The following is a 15,884-nucleotide window of genomic DNA, read 5'->3' on the forward strand; positions in this document are numbered from 1 at the left end:
AGAGGGGAGTAACATGATTTTAGACAGTTGAGGAATTTTCCTTATTTTTCATCTGAAAAACCCCAATGAAAGACTGAAAGTGAACTATAAAAGAGAGAAAGGGAATGGATGACAAAAATGTAACTGAAAACATTAGGTCCAATAACAGACCCAACATTCAAATGCATAGATAGGATGTGATGCTATATTGTCATAATGCATTTTAGTACTGAGATGGAAAATCAAGGTCTGAGCTCACTAATACATAACACCGTATTTGGGTGGCATGTAGTGACTTTTCTTACTGATTACCATGAAAGGATTATCAGTAATATATTATCGCTAAGCCTTTGTAGCCTTCGACATGGAATATTTACACAATTGATCGCAATCTCTCCCATGCTGACATCAGTAATACCTTTATCACTCCCCAGCTGATATCGGGAAGCCAGATGCGCAGGGGTGGTGAGCACTTATTTAAACTCAGAGTGTGACTGCTCCCAGCTGGGGTTTGGACTTGAAACCCTTCCCTTGCTGTCTCAGGGTGTCCTCGCAATGCACGCAGGCTCCTGGGCGCCTGGTGTTTATTTAACACCAGATTCCCCCAGGATTTGCTTTTTTCTCTCCCACGTCTTTCCGGTTATCAGTGTTTGTGAAGAGGGGTTGCTGACCTGATGGAAATGGTTGTGTGCTGGAGTAACGCATCTAGGAAGAGGACAAATGAAGCACTCCCATTCTTTCAAACGCTAACCCTAAGTAACACTCAAGGGTGTGACACCCTGCAAATCCTTTGCCGCCCCCCCACCCCCGCTCTAAATTTTGGGATTCTTCAGAAGCCTCATAATGTTTGAAGTTTAGCAACAAAGACTGTTCGCCTACTTGTTGAATTGTAGCTGTCACAAGATCTTAAAAGAAAACAGAAGCATGTATTATTGAAACATCAGGCCTCTGATTGCCTTCATATGCTATTAATTTGACAAAAAATTCACCAATAATGTTGTAAATGAACTTCTACCAACCAAGTAAACTAGTTCTGCCTCTTGTCTGGGAAAAAGGTTGTAGCTGTGTTTTTTCCCCCCTTTACTACAGTAACATCTTAAAATTTAAAAAACCAACTTGTGTATGGAATGGAAACTAGATCTTTTCTAGACAATTTTGGCATGACCATGTTTTGTCTGCCTTTGCAGTGGGGAGATACCAATGCTAAAATTGCACCAATCTGAAATAAATTATTACAAGTCCTAGAATATCAAAGTAAATGCAGGACAGAGGAAGGCTCTCATGAGGACGGAGGTGGTTATTCTTTTGCACAGTATTAGTAGAAGGTTGAAAGTATTAACTTGCACTGGGAATTGACACCAAGGGATCTAAACTTGGACTCAATAAGTGTTGCAAGTAACAGGGCAAGGAAGTTAAGTTGCTGCTTACTCATTTGCAGGTACAAGAATGACAAGTACACATTAATTCGTCTGAAATGAATGGAAATCTGTCTTCCAGTTTAAAGCCAATTTGTCTAATTGATGTTTTCATTAAATTGGATGGCACTTAAGCCTTGTGTCCTGAATGACTCGCAGTTTAGAGAGAGAGGCTGAGATAATAGGAGAAGGTAATTAATTTTAAAGTCAAGCACTGTCATCTTATTGATTCAGAAGCCATAACATATATTTATTAAGACCTACAGCTTATATTTCATTTGATAAATTGCGGAAGTAGTGGCCTTTGTCTCTGAAGGCTGGTGGACATTTGAGTCATTTTTGATATCACTTAACAGGGAACTATTTATCTCTTGGCACTGAGTTGAGGACTTATGTGGTAGTGACCTGTGAGCTGATTAAAGTGTTATGCTGGATTAGCATTAGCACGATGGCTTTTATATGTTTTACAGCATTAATGTTATCTATTAAATTGGGATGGTCAAATTTATTTTGTGTGTTTTAAGGCTGTAAAAATTCCTATAGTCCGTTATTAGTGCTTGTTTAAAACTTGAAATAAATATGTTTAGACTAAAAGTTTCAGGTTGAGTGGTTTAAAAGCCAGGTTCTTGAATTCATTCTTAATCGTCAAACTAAACATAGCTGGATTCTCAGAAGTACTGAAAAGCTGTGCTGAATTCAGTAAAAGCTCTGGAATCTATGCATGGGTTGATGTTCTCAGGATCAAGTCAGACGGAGTAGAGGAAAAAGGCCCGACAGATCAGAGAACTTTCCCATAGAGAAAGAGGAGAGAAACTCCAGAAGGACATGAACGCGGACGAAAGCAAGGGGCAACCGTAGAAGTCACCCTGTGGTTTTGTGTATTTCCTCACTCAATGCTGTTGAAAATGACTTCATATTCATTGCTTTAAAGGACCATGTTTCATCCTTTATTCCTGCAGGACTCTTGCTGTAGATTGTGGGGATTATTTACGTCTCAATTTATTTCTCAGCCCATTGGCCATAATTAAAAATGGAATTTGGCACTCTCCAGAGCCTCTGCTGGAGACTTTCACCTTGTAGAAGAAAGGGGATTAGATGTGATGATTTATTGGGCTCGTGTACAGTCCCCTGACTGTACTGTGGCACTGAGCTGAAAGAAGGCTGAGATGATATCCAATCCTCTCTGGCAACCACTCGCACCATGAGCAGAGTAAATCCTATCCCTTGACTAAAACCCTGTCTTGTTCCATCCAAATTTGCCCGAGTTCTTGATGTGTGGGGCTCCTGGTAGCACAAAGTTAAGGTTGGAGAAGGCAGTGGCTGCCCGCCAAGGCAGTGTGCCTTTAGGATGTTGGAATCTGTGCCTGTGTTTGTGTTGTCACGATGTGCCTTAGGCTGTGCCTATGAAAAGCGCAGAAAATAATTTCTTATAGTCATCATACTCCACCTTTGAGAGGGAATTGGAAATGATGTTCAGAATCGCAGCTCCGATGTTTGATCGTTGCTCTGTGATTACTTTTCAGATTTCTAGGACTTTTTGGTACTAAAGCCAAACAGAAATGCAGTCATAAATCAGGCAGAGTCTTTGCTTGCTTGCTTTCTTCTCCCCTAAGAGAAGCCAGAAAACAAAAGGAAGAAATATGTGGCCATGCCCAGCTTCTACCACAGCATTTAAAAAACGCTTATTTCTTTGAGGTGATTGTTCTGGGAGAAGAGATGGCAAGCCTGCTCTTTGTTAGGGTGAGGTTTCAGGACCATGGTGTCTTTTGAAACATCTCTAAGCACCTTATTACTTTATTAGATGCTCTTAAAAGTGTGGTCTTTTTGGACTTGGAGTTCTTCGTCTTTCCTAGATACTAGTGAGGGATCATCCTGCAATACCCAGCTTGTTCATACCAAAACACCTTTTTCTTTAACTCAGAGTGATGTCATGCAACATGCCTCACAGGAAAAGATAAAAGATCCAGACAAAAGGATACAGCTGGCTATGGCTGTTTCCATTGCAGAAAAGGATGCTGGCAGAAGGGTAGTTTACTAGGACTGAAGTGTATTGATTTCTGCAAAAGCCTTACAGCAAAAGTTTCTTATGTCCAGAATGAAATCTGGTCTGAAAGACAGAGAAGCAAAAAACCCGACCACCCTAGAGAAACCGCTTGTAAGAACAAGAAAACTACATAGGATAGCTCATGGCTTGTGGGAAACCCAGCTTCAGATCCCCAGTCTAATTCAGGCACAGTGAAAACTTGCAGCAGTTTAGTGACATCCAGTCTGTACAGACTGGATATTTATTGCTGTTACTCAACTGAACCCTTGTTATGCAGATGTTTCTGTTGATAATGTGAACTCCTTGGATATTACACTTGTTTTAATGTCCTCCAGACATTTTTTCCATTAATGAAGCTGTGCTGTCCGTGTGCTATGATCTGCCAGGGATGCTTTTTCATGATGCAGAACTGTCTTTAACCTTCGACACTTCCTCAGCATAGCAGTGTCATGGTGAAAAACGGTGAATACATATGAAAGCTGCTTGTGGAAATTATTTCCCTCGGCAAATCCACTTCATTAGGGCCATGTAACTGATATGAAAAGCAACACATACAGTTTCCTTGACTTGAAGGATTTTTCAGTCTATCTCAAACCTGATTGTCATTGCATCTTTTGACTTCCTTTTAGAAATCAGAATACTTAAAAGCAATCTGTGGGCTGTGTCATCAGTATATGATTCAACCACTAGAAGCGGTACATTTGGGTAAACTGAAAGAGAAAGAAACTAGGTGTATTTCTAACCTAAAATAGTACTTCTCCAGATTGCATTTGGGCAAATATTCATTATTCACTTTACGTGCTCACATCCCAGACAGTCTGTTGTGTACCTGCGAAGCAGAACTTTCTTGTCTCTGTCTTACTGAGGACAAATCCCACAGACTGCCGCCTTCGGGTTTGTAGGATTGTGAGCAGAAGGGACTGAACATGTGGCAAAATTAATAAATGAGTAGCATTCATACGTTCATCCTTAATTAAAGACAAGTGGGTATGTGAAATATATTTCCCCAGGGCTATGGTGAGGGAATATCCACACGTGTAATTAATCTAGCTGCTGGAAGTCACCATTTCACCACTAAAATGAAGCAGAAAGAGACACCAGAGAACAGTATGGGCACACTCCAACATTCATTGAAGTCAATGGGAAACTTGTCTTTTGACTTCAAAAGGCATTGGACTGAACCCTGCAAGATCATATTAAAACACTTAGAAGTCATTAAGCACTTATTCTTGCCATACTGCAGTAATAGAGATAGAAAACCAGAGGTGGATTTTAATTTAACCCACTCCCTACATTTTTTAATTGTTCTGTGTTTACACAGTTGGTTGCATACATTTGGATTATATGGCGATCTGCCTGATGATTTATTGTATTTGACTGTTGCTGCATGGTATGCTCTTTTATAGTCTTGTTTCTCTGTATACGTAGTCGTCTTGTATGCTGATACAATCCTCGCTTAAGTTAATACACGATTTTCTGTGAGAGCAAAGCTAGTAGCTTCTGTGAGTTGTGGTATTGTTATTTAGCAATCTCAGTACAGTACAACTCCTACCCCGAGGGTGGGACTGTGGAAGGGGCTGAAGGCATCAGTGTCTCTTCTGCTGAGAGGATTAGCAGTACCCCAGAGCATGCATGGTCCTCTTTATGGGATGGGGAAACATAGGGCAGTCACCACTGCTGCTCTGTCCACTGTTGATTGGTGTCCATTACCAAGAGAGCACAAACCGCTCCAAGCAATGCACAGTCTAAACTTCGGGTACTCTGGGCTGCTGCTGGGTGCAGGGCACTGGCAGACATTGGTAATGGGAAGGAATTCAGGGGCTGGCTGGACGCTTCAAGGTGCAGGAAGGTAAAAGTCATCCAACCTCGTCTCTGCTATTATTCACCCAGCTAACCAATGATTTAGGAATTTGGTTAGCCACTAATCTTTGTCTGACTTCAGAGATCTCTGGCCAGTCAATGTATTAGAGAGAGCAAATGGTTGCCTTGAAACAGATGAAACAGGGTGGTCAGAAAGCCAGTTAGTACCCAGGTTTCCCACATCTGGAAGATGCAATTTAAATTGTGTTGCATCACAATTACTTGTTGTGGTTGGCAGGCTGTGTTCAGAGAAGCCTGTTAACTGATGCAAGGCGAAGTTGAGAGTTGGCCCATTTGAAGATTCGTTGTGCTTACTTATGGTATTTATTTATTGCCTCAATTTCTGCGCTGAATTCACACTAAGTTTTTAAGTAGCTAAAATTTAAGAGGAATGCTTGCCTATGAAAAGGTAGAGCATTTGCCACTTCTGTTTTCTGGTAAATTGGATTTTGGAAGTCAGGACTGAACAGAGCACAATGGGCATTTTGTCCTTGCACAGCAAACTGGATTTAGGCGTCGCATGTTGTGACAAATGGTATAAGTTTTGTGGCTTGGGCTACAACAATAAGAAAAGGCAATCCTTTTGTCCCATCAGACAAATAATGTGGCACCATTTAATACGTCTGATATGAAGCCTAGAATACAGCAAATAAAGAAACTGAAAAACTTTCTTCCTTTACATACTGAAAGTGTTACTGTGCTGAGGGTGTGTGGGGGGAGCTGTGAGTTTTGCTTTCAGAACCGTGCTGGAAGATGGCTTTTTGTGCCATGCATGGCTGTAATCTTGTTTTATAGCCACAGTGTTATCTCTACCCACCTATTAATTTCACTGATATTGCAAAGCAACAAGGCAAGATGGAGTTTTCTTTTCTTTTCTTTTAATGAATGGAGCACACTGGAGGTGACCTCAGTTGAAGTCTAGGATTTAGAAACCCCAGAGATGAAGATGATTTGCTCTTTGCTTCCACATTGTGCAGGGCTGTTGGAAACACTTCCTATTTATTTTATTTTTTAAGAAAATGTCTTGGTTTTATTGAAAAACACTTGATTTGTAGGTGTGCCAAATATGCCGCTGCTTCTGTGGAACCAAGAGTAGGTCCGAAAAGAATAACTAATTTTTTTGTGGCCTTTTTTTTTAATCTTCAGACTTGTTTTGGATTAACGTGCTTGTTCCTGTTTGGCACGGAGAAGAATAAAGGAAGTAGAGAAGCCTGCTTCCTGTCTGCAGTGCTGAATATAAAAATCTGCTTTAATTCTATGTATAATTGTTGTATATAAAAATCAGCTTGCTTATATGCATAGGTGAAATATCTGTTTTTTTTCTTTTATAGAGAAGAGTCAAAGACGTCATATCTCCAATTGTATTTGAAGCTGCATACAGCCTTGGGGAACATGTGATAGAAAGAGGAAAAGAGGACAAGGAACTACCTGCTCTCAAGCCCATTCTCCGCTGGAAGAAAGGACAAAAGATAGTGCAAAGGAATCAGGTCAGGTTTAGACTATGTTATTTCCTTAGAAGGCCTCTGGCTGAACTGACAGCAGAAGTGGAGGTAGAAGGGGATTGCCAAGCTCTGGGTTGTCTGCACACAATAGCCTTTCTGTACAGTCTCTACTGTTGCTGATGTCAGTGCTTCTCCATGACATAGTAAAGACTTGTGCTGACAAGGCTGGGCAGCGCAAGGTGAGGTTACTTTCTTGCTTCAGGGTGTTTGTGCTGGGAAGAAGGAGACTGAATAAGGGAAAGGATGAGAGAGGTCCTACTCCTTCTGGTTCTTCCCTTTCTGTAGGAGGTTCTTGTGAAAGGCTTGGCCCTGGCTTTCCAGGTTGAGCCTTTGTTAGTGCTGGAGGGACAGGGCTGCTCCAGGAGGGGACATGGGAACTTGCCCCTCTGTGTGAGGGGAGAATGGTGGACAGAATAAAGAAAAATTTGCCTGGCCCAACTGCCCTCTTTTCTTGAGGGCTCCTCACGTCCATTCCCATGGCAAGGGAAACTCACTCCTGCTGTTATTGCAGAATGTGCTGTGCTAAAATAGGTTGGTTTTATTTTAGAGGAAGTAAAGTGTAGGTGCAGCCATGTACTTATTAGGATCCTGTTTTGCTCCACTGCAGTGCAGAAAAACCTTTTGTCTTTAATTTTGGTGAGAGCAAGAGAATTCCCTTAATTTTGAAACACTTCTCATTCAGAGAGTAGAGAAATTTTTTCTTTCTTTTTTTTCCCCCTCTTTCTCCCAGATCATTCCCAAAGGAATTGAAGTGTATGTGATTATCCTGCCTCTCTTGTTTGTCTGTCTTGACCTCATTGGTATCTTTGGAAAATGCTGGCCAATTTTGGCAGGTTTTGACAGGAGTGATCGACAGTGCTTATGAAGGTATTAAACACCTTCAGGGTTCATGAAGCAGGCAGTCATGGTGAGGAGAGAGACCCCATTAGTGACCTTTTGAAAGATTCCAGTTTGAGTGTGGTCCTTGTAGGTACAGGACAGTCTGCTGAGGAAGGAGCCTGCAGGACAATTCAACCTCCCACTGTGCCAACAGCAGAGCATCCAAATGTGAAGCTCGAGGCGCCACAGGGAAATCAGACTTCTTTTGTGGCTTGCAAAACTTCTTGTGTGTCAGAATTGCAGGATAATTTAGGCTGAAAGGGACCTTTGGAGATCCAGTTCCTTGCTGAAAGCAGAGCTAACTTAAAAGTTAGGTTGAGTTGCTCAGGGTTGCATCCAGGCAAGTTTATTTTCCAAAGCATGCTTACAGAGTTATGAGCTGGCATTGCTTGTGAATAGGAAACTTTAAAAAAAAAAAAAAAAAAAAAAAAAAAGACACCCCAAACAAACAAAAAAAACAACCCACAACAAACCCAAACCAAAACCAAACAAACCCCCCTCCCCCAAACCTGTAAAAAGTCTGTCTAGAGTCTGAGGCTTTTAGCAGTGGATTGTTAGATCTGGTTTTTAATGCCGGGAAGCTCATACCCATTAAGTGATGTTTGCATCATCATCATCTATAACATTACTTTCTGATGCTGTTCATAAGGATATGTTATTGTGCTGAAATTGCAGGTCCCTGAATACTAACTAAAATGCTTAAAGAGATTTGCTTTGTCATATACCCAAGTGTTTTGAAATGTATTTGGCTATAATCCTTGTATTTGGAGAAGTGAGTATTTCTTCAAGTATGCTTTATTTTTATAAATGTATGAATGAAAGATGTATCTAAGAATTACTTATTTTTATGAAGAGGGATTGTGTGGCTGTTATGTATCTGACTTTTGTATTGTTGCAAACATTATGATGGGAATTTGTGGAGAACTTTGGAACTTGAGCAGTGTGCTGAAAACCTAAGTGTTACATGAACGAAACTGCTTGGATGCTTTACCACTGGGTTTAAACTCAAAAGGTTACATCTTGCCCTGCAGGCATAGTCTCAGATCAATATTAAAATACCTAAACGCTGAGATTATAGAGAAGAAACAAAAATATGTTGGGTATTTCCCTGACTTGTTTTTTTGTGTAATTTGGATGAGAGGGAGCTAGTTTAACAATCCCTTTCCATTTGCTTTCCAGATGTTGTTCACTTAGCTTAGTAAGGAAAGGATTTTGACATCGGGTGTGCCTGTAACTGTGCTTTCAGCTAAGGAAGTGGGCAGAGCTTCAGAGTAAAGTGTGGCAGTCATGGTGACAAAGCCTTGCCGGAGTAGCCTCGAGGCATGGTGGCAGGGTCCTCAAATACCAATTTCATGGGAAAATCAGGATTCTTGTCATCTTGCAAGTAGAAATTGTTTTTAAAGGCCAAAAGGGATAGTAGGAACCAAAGTTTATGATATAAAGGATTTACCTCTTCAAAGGATCTAATGATTCTGGAGGGACCGTGCGATTTGGAAGTCCAATTCAAGACAGATTTAGCGGGTTCTGTTTTCAGAAGATACAGCACGAGTGAAGGAAGGTGGACAAGTTTAGTGTTAGTGCTAGTACTGAAGTCTCTAAATATAGCTGGTTGTGTGTGGTTTTCAAAAGCCCTAGATCCTATTGATCCAGTAAGAAGTGACATTTTGATATCGGAAATGTTGCATCTATTGCTTCAAGGCACCATTAAGATACTGTTAAGAGGCCGACACTTTGCTAAAAAGCCCAGGTGGCTGGTTTTTTTGAATGAGTGTAGGAGAAGCAGCTGAAAGTAGTGAATAGCTGAAGAAACGGGAGGGAGCCATGAGTGGGCAGGAAAGGGGGAGTCTTCTGTCTTTCAGGATACTACTGCAGGTCTTGAAAAGCCACACATCTTGCAAATGTGTGGGCTTTATAGTCACCTAGATGTGATTTTTATTTAAACTAAAGTGTTGTTAAAGCTGAAGTGATAACTTTCACTGGGATTTCAGTTTGTTTTTCATGAACCAGATGTTCCCTGCATGCATGCATGACTTCCCAACAAGAGTGTACAGCCATGTGGCTCACAAACAAGGACATAGGAAAGCCATGAAGTGGCCTCTTGGCATGAGAATTGAAGATTATATTGAGCATATGAAGTTCTTCATGGTGCTTTCCTCTAATGCATTAAGGAGTGAGCTTGGAAATAGTGTTCATGGAAACCCACCACCAGAAGTGACATCTACCTAATGACATAATCACAGATATGTGATTATGCTGGATATTCATCCTTTAAATCAGTATTACATTGCATGTGAGAGACAGTCTGGTCTTGTACTAGTCACTTAGACCAAGGCAGAGGTATAATAGTAAAGGAGTATATGGATGTGGGATATAATTTGAAATGCTTTTATTTATTGGTCACTTTTATTTTAGAAGAATGCAACTTTTACTGTATGGCAGTGCAAAATGCTTGTATTTAAAAATAAAACAAAAACAAACCAAAAACAAACCTTGATTGTTTAGTGAAGGAGCCTGCTTCTATTCCTAAATGAACTATGCTTGAAACCATCAAAATATGGTAAATAATTTGAACGTCTGATTGATTTAAAGAAAAGGATCTTAACTGAAATTTCCTAAGGAAAAAGCATGCAATTGTGGGACTTCATGTATTGGCCATTTTTTGTAAGCAAAGAGGCTCTGATACTTCAAAATGAAGTAATAATGTAATTAAACTGGCCTGAGGGACTATTTGGCCCAGGATACAGTAACAGTTGATTTCTCATGGACTTAATTATTTTCTTGGTTCTTGTACATGCTTACCAGAAACTATGGTTGCTATAGCTTGGTGTAATTATTTGTGGTAGCAAAAGCAAATCCTCAAGTGTTATGTGTACATGTCTATTAATAGGTGCCTCAGCAACTTGTACAATTGTTGGGTGGAGACTGGTTGTGTGGAGAAGATTACAGCTTTCCAAGTTGTAAGTGGCTAGCCAGCTCGGTTTTGATTGAACAGAAAATCTCTGATGGGTCAAGACTGGGTGGAGGGAAAAAAGATTCTACTTTTTGAGTGCATATTATGAACTTTAAAACTTCCCAACCTGAGGATGACTTTCCATTAGCTTCTTTGTTGCCTCCCAAATCCAGTTGCTACCTCCATCCACTGGAAAAAACGAATAAGTCTTCTTACTTCAGGGAAATTAATGTGTATTTAGAACTTGGTTTGGCTTAGTTTGTCCTAAGTGGTTTGTACTATAACATTTATTTTTGTATACCCACTGTATAAATACATGTCAACCAAGAAGGAGAAAGATCTCCTGCCAAATACAGTGGAGATTTGTTCCTAGTAGTATCCAGTAATGTATCTTAGAGTTCAAAATGTGGTATGTTAGAATTCTGCCTGTTGTAAATACTGTAATAAAATCACCTGCTGTTATGTGGATGGAGACACCATTTTGTTATAGGAAAATATTCTCAGTAGATTTAATTGCGTCAGTGTCTTCAGAACTTCGGGAATGGTCTGCCATAAAACTGCTTGTGAGTTATAAGAAGAGACAGAAAATGTTTAGGACATTCTGTTCCCAGCTGTGCCACTGACTTGCAGTGAGAATTTGGGTACAGTGCTGCACATCCAGGTGACTGAGGCTGCACGTCTCTGGGATAAACTTCACCTTTTTAAAGCAGAGGACTGTTTTTTAGAAATACTTGTGTTGGAAAAGCTTGTTAAGTATTTGCACATAAATTAGCTTAGTTGGCAGGCATGAGAAAGTATAGGAGGATTTTTATGGAGCTGAATTATGAACACCTTTAGTGATTTTTGGTTTGCTGCACAAATAATGCCGTTCTCTATTTTAAAACATGCACACACACACCCTGGGTCTCATACTGAGGACAAAGCAATGACAGATCTGGACAGGCTGAAATGTAGTGTCCATACACACAGCGTGGTCCAGGTTTGTCAGAGGTGCCTTCCCCAGAGCAGGGATCCCTGTGTGCCTGCTTGCGTCGGGTCATGTCTCTGCCAGCAAACTGGGCTGTCCCCAGGGTGTTTCTAGGCATTGGAGTGACAACTTTATCCTGGTAATCTGCTGGAATGGCTCTTTGCATGGTTTTAGCCTGTGCCAACTACTGCAAACCATTCCCAGGCATGAGTCAGGAGTTAGGATGCTCCTGTCTTGGAGGCCAGGGCAGTTTAATTTACTGGTACAGCTGAAGCCTCAATACCTTAGTGTACCTATCAGTAGCTGGATAGGTGAAAAGTTGGAAGATTAATTGATTTATACCAGGCACATAAGAAGTATTTGGGAGATTGCAGGAGTCAGCCTAATTGCCATGTTCCAGATGAAACTTGCTGCTAAAACCCTTTCCTCCTTGGGCAGGGCAAGTTCCCAAATTGTCTTCTGCATTTATTCTTGCAGAGATCCACCATGTGCCACCCTTCCTGCTTAATTGCCATTGTTTTCCCTTTGGCTGGAGTGGGATTGCTGAAAGTGATGATTTCCACTCCTCCCTCTGCCATCCCTTTGGTAGTGTCTGTCTTTTGCTCTAGACAAGTTTGGTCAAAGTCGGTGCTGAACTGGCAAGGACTGGGTGCTATTCGTGCCAGGAAATCTGGAAAGAACCCACCCTGATCATGTACTGGATTAGGCTGGGTATTATGTTTGCCTGCCTTTTTTTTTTTTTTTTTTTTTTTTTTTGAATGGCAATAAAGAGGAAAGATTTACAAGTCTGGAAGAGATTCAGAACTAAACAAGAACAGCAGGTGTCCAGATGTGTTGTACCTCTGAAATGTTTATAATCAGGAAACTTGCTGAAGTAAGAATGAGTGGAAATCAGTGCCTCTGATGGTATGCATGTTTCTATAGGCTCATTCTTAAGCAATGACAGGCTTGGCCAGTAATTGTCCAACTTGTTCATATTCCTAGTAGAGGAAAAACAACATAACTGAGAATGTGTAAGGGCATGGTTTGATCCCCAGGTTTAGATCTCATGGGCTTCCTAAAGAACAATAGCCAATATCGTATGCTAATATACACACGAACACACACAGGGATATATAGACCTTCATGTCTTGGCATGTGTGCTAGGGGAGGGTCAGACTACACGGTGATCCTGTCTTAGGTGGTAGGATGTGAATTATCTGATGTAGTTTACTGGTTCTTCAAATAAATAGGTAGAGAAAGGAGAGATGATCACATAAGCATTTGCAAGCTGAACCCTAACTGAAAATCCTACTGAGTAATTTCTGCGGTTCAGCATAACAGCATGCATTTCATTTCCAAACTACTCTGTGGATGGAGAATTGTAATTGTAAGAAAGGGGAAATTCCTGCTTACGCATGGAGCTATAAAAGAAAATTGTAATATTCTTAAAAAGCCACAGAGACAGGTGACAGACTTCAGGAAGCCAGGCTCCATTAGCTCTGTTCATATCTTTTCAGCAGTTATATGAAGGATCCGTAGAGCTTAATTGGAATACCTAACATCTTGAGAGGAGATAATATGATAGTGTTAGTTCATTCAGTTCGGAGTACCTCAGTGCCACAAAATCCTTGTCAGTTCAGAGTAGTATAAATACAAAATCACTGAAGTGCTGGTGGATTATAGAAGAGGACTTTCACATATCCTTGGGGGTCTAAATGGGCTAAAGGTAGACATAAATTGCATATCTGATGATTTGGAGACTTTTTTTGTGTTTGCAGCTGACAAAACAGCTGCCATATCTGTGTTTTGGTGGTTGTTGTTGTTACGCTTTTATATTTTTAATTACACAATTGTGTCATGAGTAGCAAAGTTTTTGAGTCTGGTGTTAAAATGTTTAAGTATGAAAGCATCCTGAGTGAAAAAGATTCATCTTGCACGATTCCACTTTTAGTAGTAGAAATAAGGAGGTTTAGAGTAGAAAATGTTCTCGAATATCATTAAAGAACCCTCCTGAGATGATATAATTGAATTATTCTGTAGTCATCCAAAATAAATGGAAGGCCATTTAAGACAAGACAGGAAAATATATTGAGAAATGTGCTGCAGAAATCCATTCTATAATGGTATGGGGAGATGGGACAATTAACCCAATAGGTCTTTCCTATATATTGTTCTATGAATTTATAAGGTCTGAAGTCTTGTAAAATGAGAACACTATTTGGATGATTTGAACTGTTAATGATTTAAAAAAGAAAAAATTGCCTCAGCCTGAAAAATGAGTGAGTCAGACTAGAAATCTAATAAAGCTCCGAAAGGCTGGGGGTGTGTTTCCATTGCCACCAGTTATAATTCTTCACCCCAGGAGAATATGAGGACAAAAGATTGCATTGTTAAATCTGCTCACTGCTGTGAGGAATTACTAATACATATGTTTATTAATTTATGCTTGCCTTCAATAGCTAACATGTTTCATGCCTGATCTTTTCTAAAAAGCTGATTTCATTTGGGAGTTCCTGTTCCTCTTACACTTGAGTGTCCTCTCTCCTTTTTAGCTTGGTGCTCCAGCCCAGTTTTTAACACTTACTGAAAGCAGGATGCAGCTGAAATAGGGGAGAAATTATTGCATTTGGCCTTAGATGGCTTGATAAGTGACAATGTGCTAGTCATGAGCCATAGGCCCAGAGTCTTCCACTCAGTAAAGTGGATGAATTCCCCTGTAGCCTTCCCCAGCTGGAGAATTTTGACTTACATGGTTGCACCCTTACTGGTGTAGTAAAATAATTATTACTGGCCAGTTTCTGTTTTCTTACGCTAATGCACTATAAATAAGCATCTGTTTTCTTTGCATGAATGCATGCTCTGATGAAGTCTACATGGAGCTGAGGGAGCTTGCTAGCTAACCTCGGTCCCCTGCACCATGCAGTACTGGCACGGCTCTTTGGTTTTGTAGTAGGATTCTATTGAACGCTTACCACTCCCCTGGTATTCCTGCCTTCATCATGTGTTTGCTCTGCCACTCACTAGGGGTACTGTGGAATTAATGCGTTCTCATTTTAGCCAGCACATCTGATGAAATCCTGGAAAGTTTTTAAAGCAATATTAATTGCTTTTCTAGTGGGAATTTAAATCAGCCATTTTGCACTTTGCTTAGCAGGATATATGAATAGACCATTTCCATCAGTAGGATAGTGAAGCACAGGACGTCTGGGGAGAGTCAGTCACTCTTTCTTTTTCTGTGGTCAATAGATCTGTAGGTAATGGCTTTATTTTGCAGGCAACTTGAAAATTTAAAGACAAAATAAATAAAGGTCTAAAATCAGGCTCCTGTATCTATGTTTAGGCACATTAATATCTAAGTTCTTGATTTTTAAAGTTATAAAACAGGAAACAGTTCCTAGAAAAGGCAGTGAGATTTGCTTAGAGCTCAGTACTTTTGAAAGTTGGATCATATATCCTGGTCCCTAAATAAGGACCCAGGAACCCAACTTCACTAGATAACATGGTATAGCATCAAGATCTAAAAAGTAAAGAATTATTAGACTAACAAGCCCCCTTATCCTGCATCCTTTAAATAGAATTGCTTTTATGTTACTAGCATGATCTAATTGCTAAGTCATCCCTGCACATACCATAGGGTATGGTGACAATTTACAGGAAATCAGTGTAGAGATTGGAATACTGTATTCTTATTTTGCATAACCTAAGTTATCCTGCTGAAGTACGTGGCACAGTTTGTGAAGTTAAAGGAGTGGATCCTCAGTTACTGAAGGCCAGCTCTGCCACCTTCTAAGAGGTGCTATCTGAACCTTTTGTAGACTGATGTGTTAGGAAGTAGTTAAAGGCCTGATCCAGAGTGAATCACTAGTCTCTTATCCATACCATAAAATGACATGTTTTCAAGGGTTCTTTTGAGAATCCCGTTTCTCCTCCTTCTCTTCAAGCATTGTCCTTCAGCTGTCACTTTCTCTTTTCTGTGAAAGGATGGGCACAACTCTTACTGGAACACAGTACTGGCAACTTGTCAAAGTCTTGCACATTTTGGCTACAAGCTGAAATTTCCATGTGCTTCCCTGTATTTTGGGAGGTTGAATATCTTGAAATACTTTTTTTTTTCCCTTTGTTTATTGGATGATTTCCAGTATTTTCTATGGGCAGGAGTGCCATAAACACAAGTTTTTTCGGTTTCTTGTTCTCTTCGCTACTTCCAGAAACATAGATGTGTTTAATTTTAGATAGCCATTGAAAGAAAGTGAAGCAATTTAGTGAGCCAGGTTTGAAATCCCAGATTGCCTTTCTCTGAGCAGAA

General features: G+C 40.3%; 1 protein-coding gene across 2 annotated transcripts in view; it reads left to right on the forward strand.

The window, feature by feature from the left end:
* Positions 1-15,884, forward strand: part of ITGA9 (integrin subunit alpha 9) — a 226,437-nt gene that overhangs the window by 105,609 nt on the left and 104,944 nt on the right. For both annotated transcript variants that reach the window (XM_072853606.1, XM_072853607.1), the window contains exon 16: positions 6,630-6,785. In XM_072853606.1, coding sequence (XP_072709707.1) covers positions 6,630-6,785 — 156 coding nt within the window. The remainder of the gene's footprint in view (positions 1-6,629; positions 6,786-15,884) is intronic.

This window comes from Ciconia boyciana, chromosome 2 (genome assembly GCF_034638445.1).
Source record: "Ciconia boyciana chromosome 2, ASM3463844v1, whole genome shotgun sequence".
In the NCBI taxonomy this organism is placed as follows: Eukaryota; Metazoa; Chordata; class Aves; order Ciconiiformes; family Ciconiidae; genus Ciconia; species Ciconia boyciana.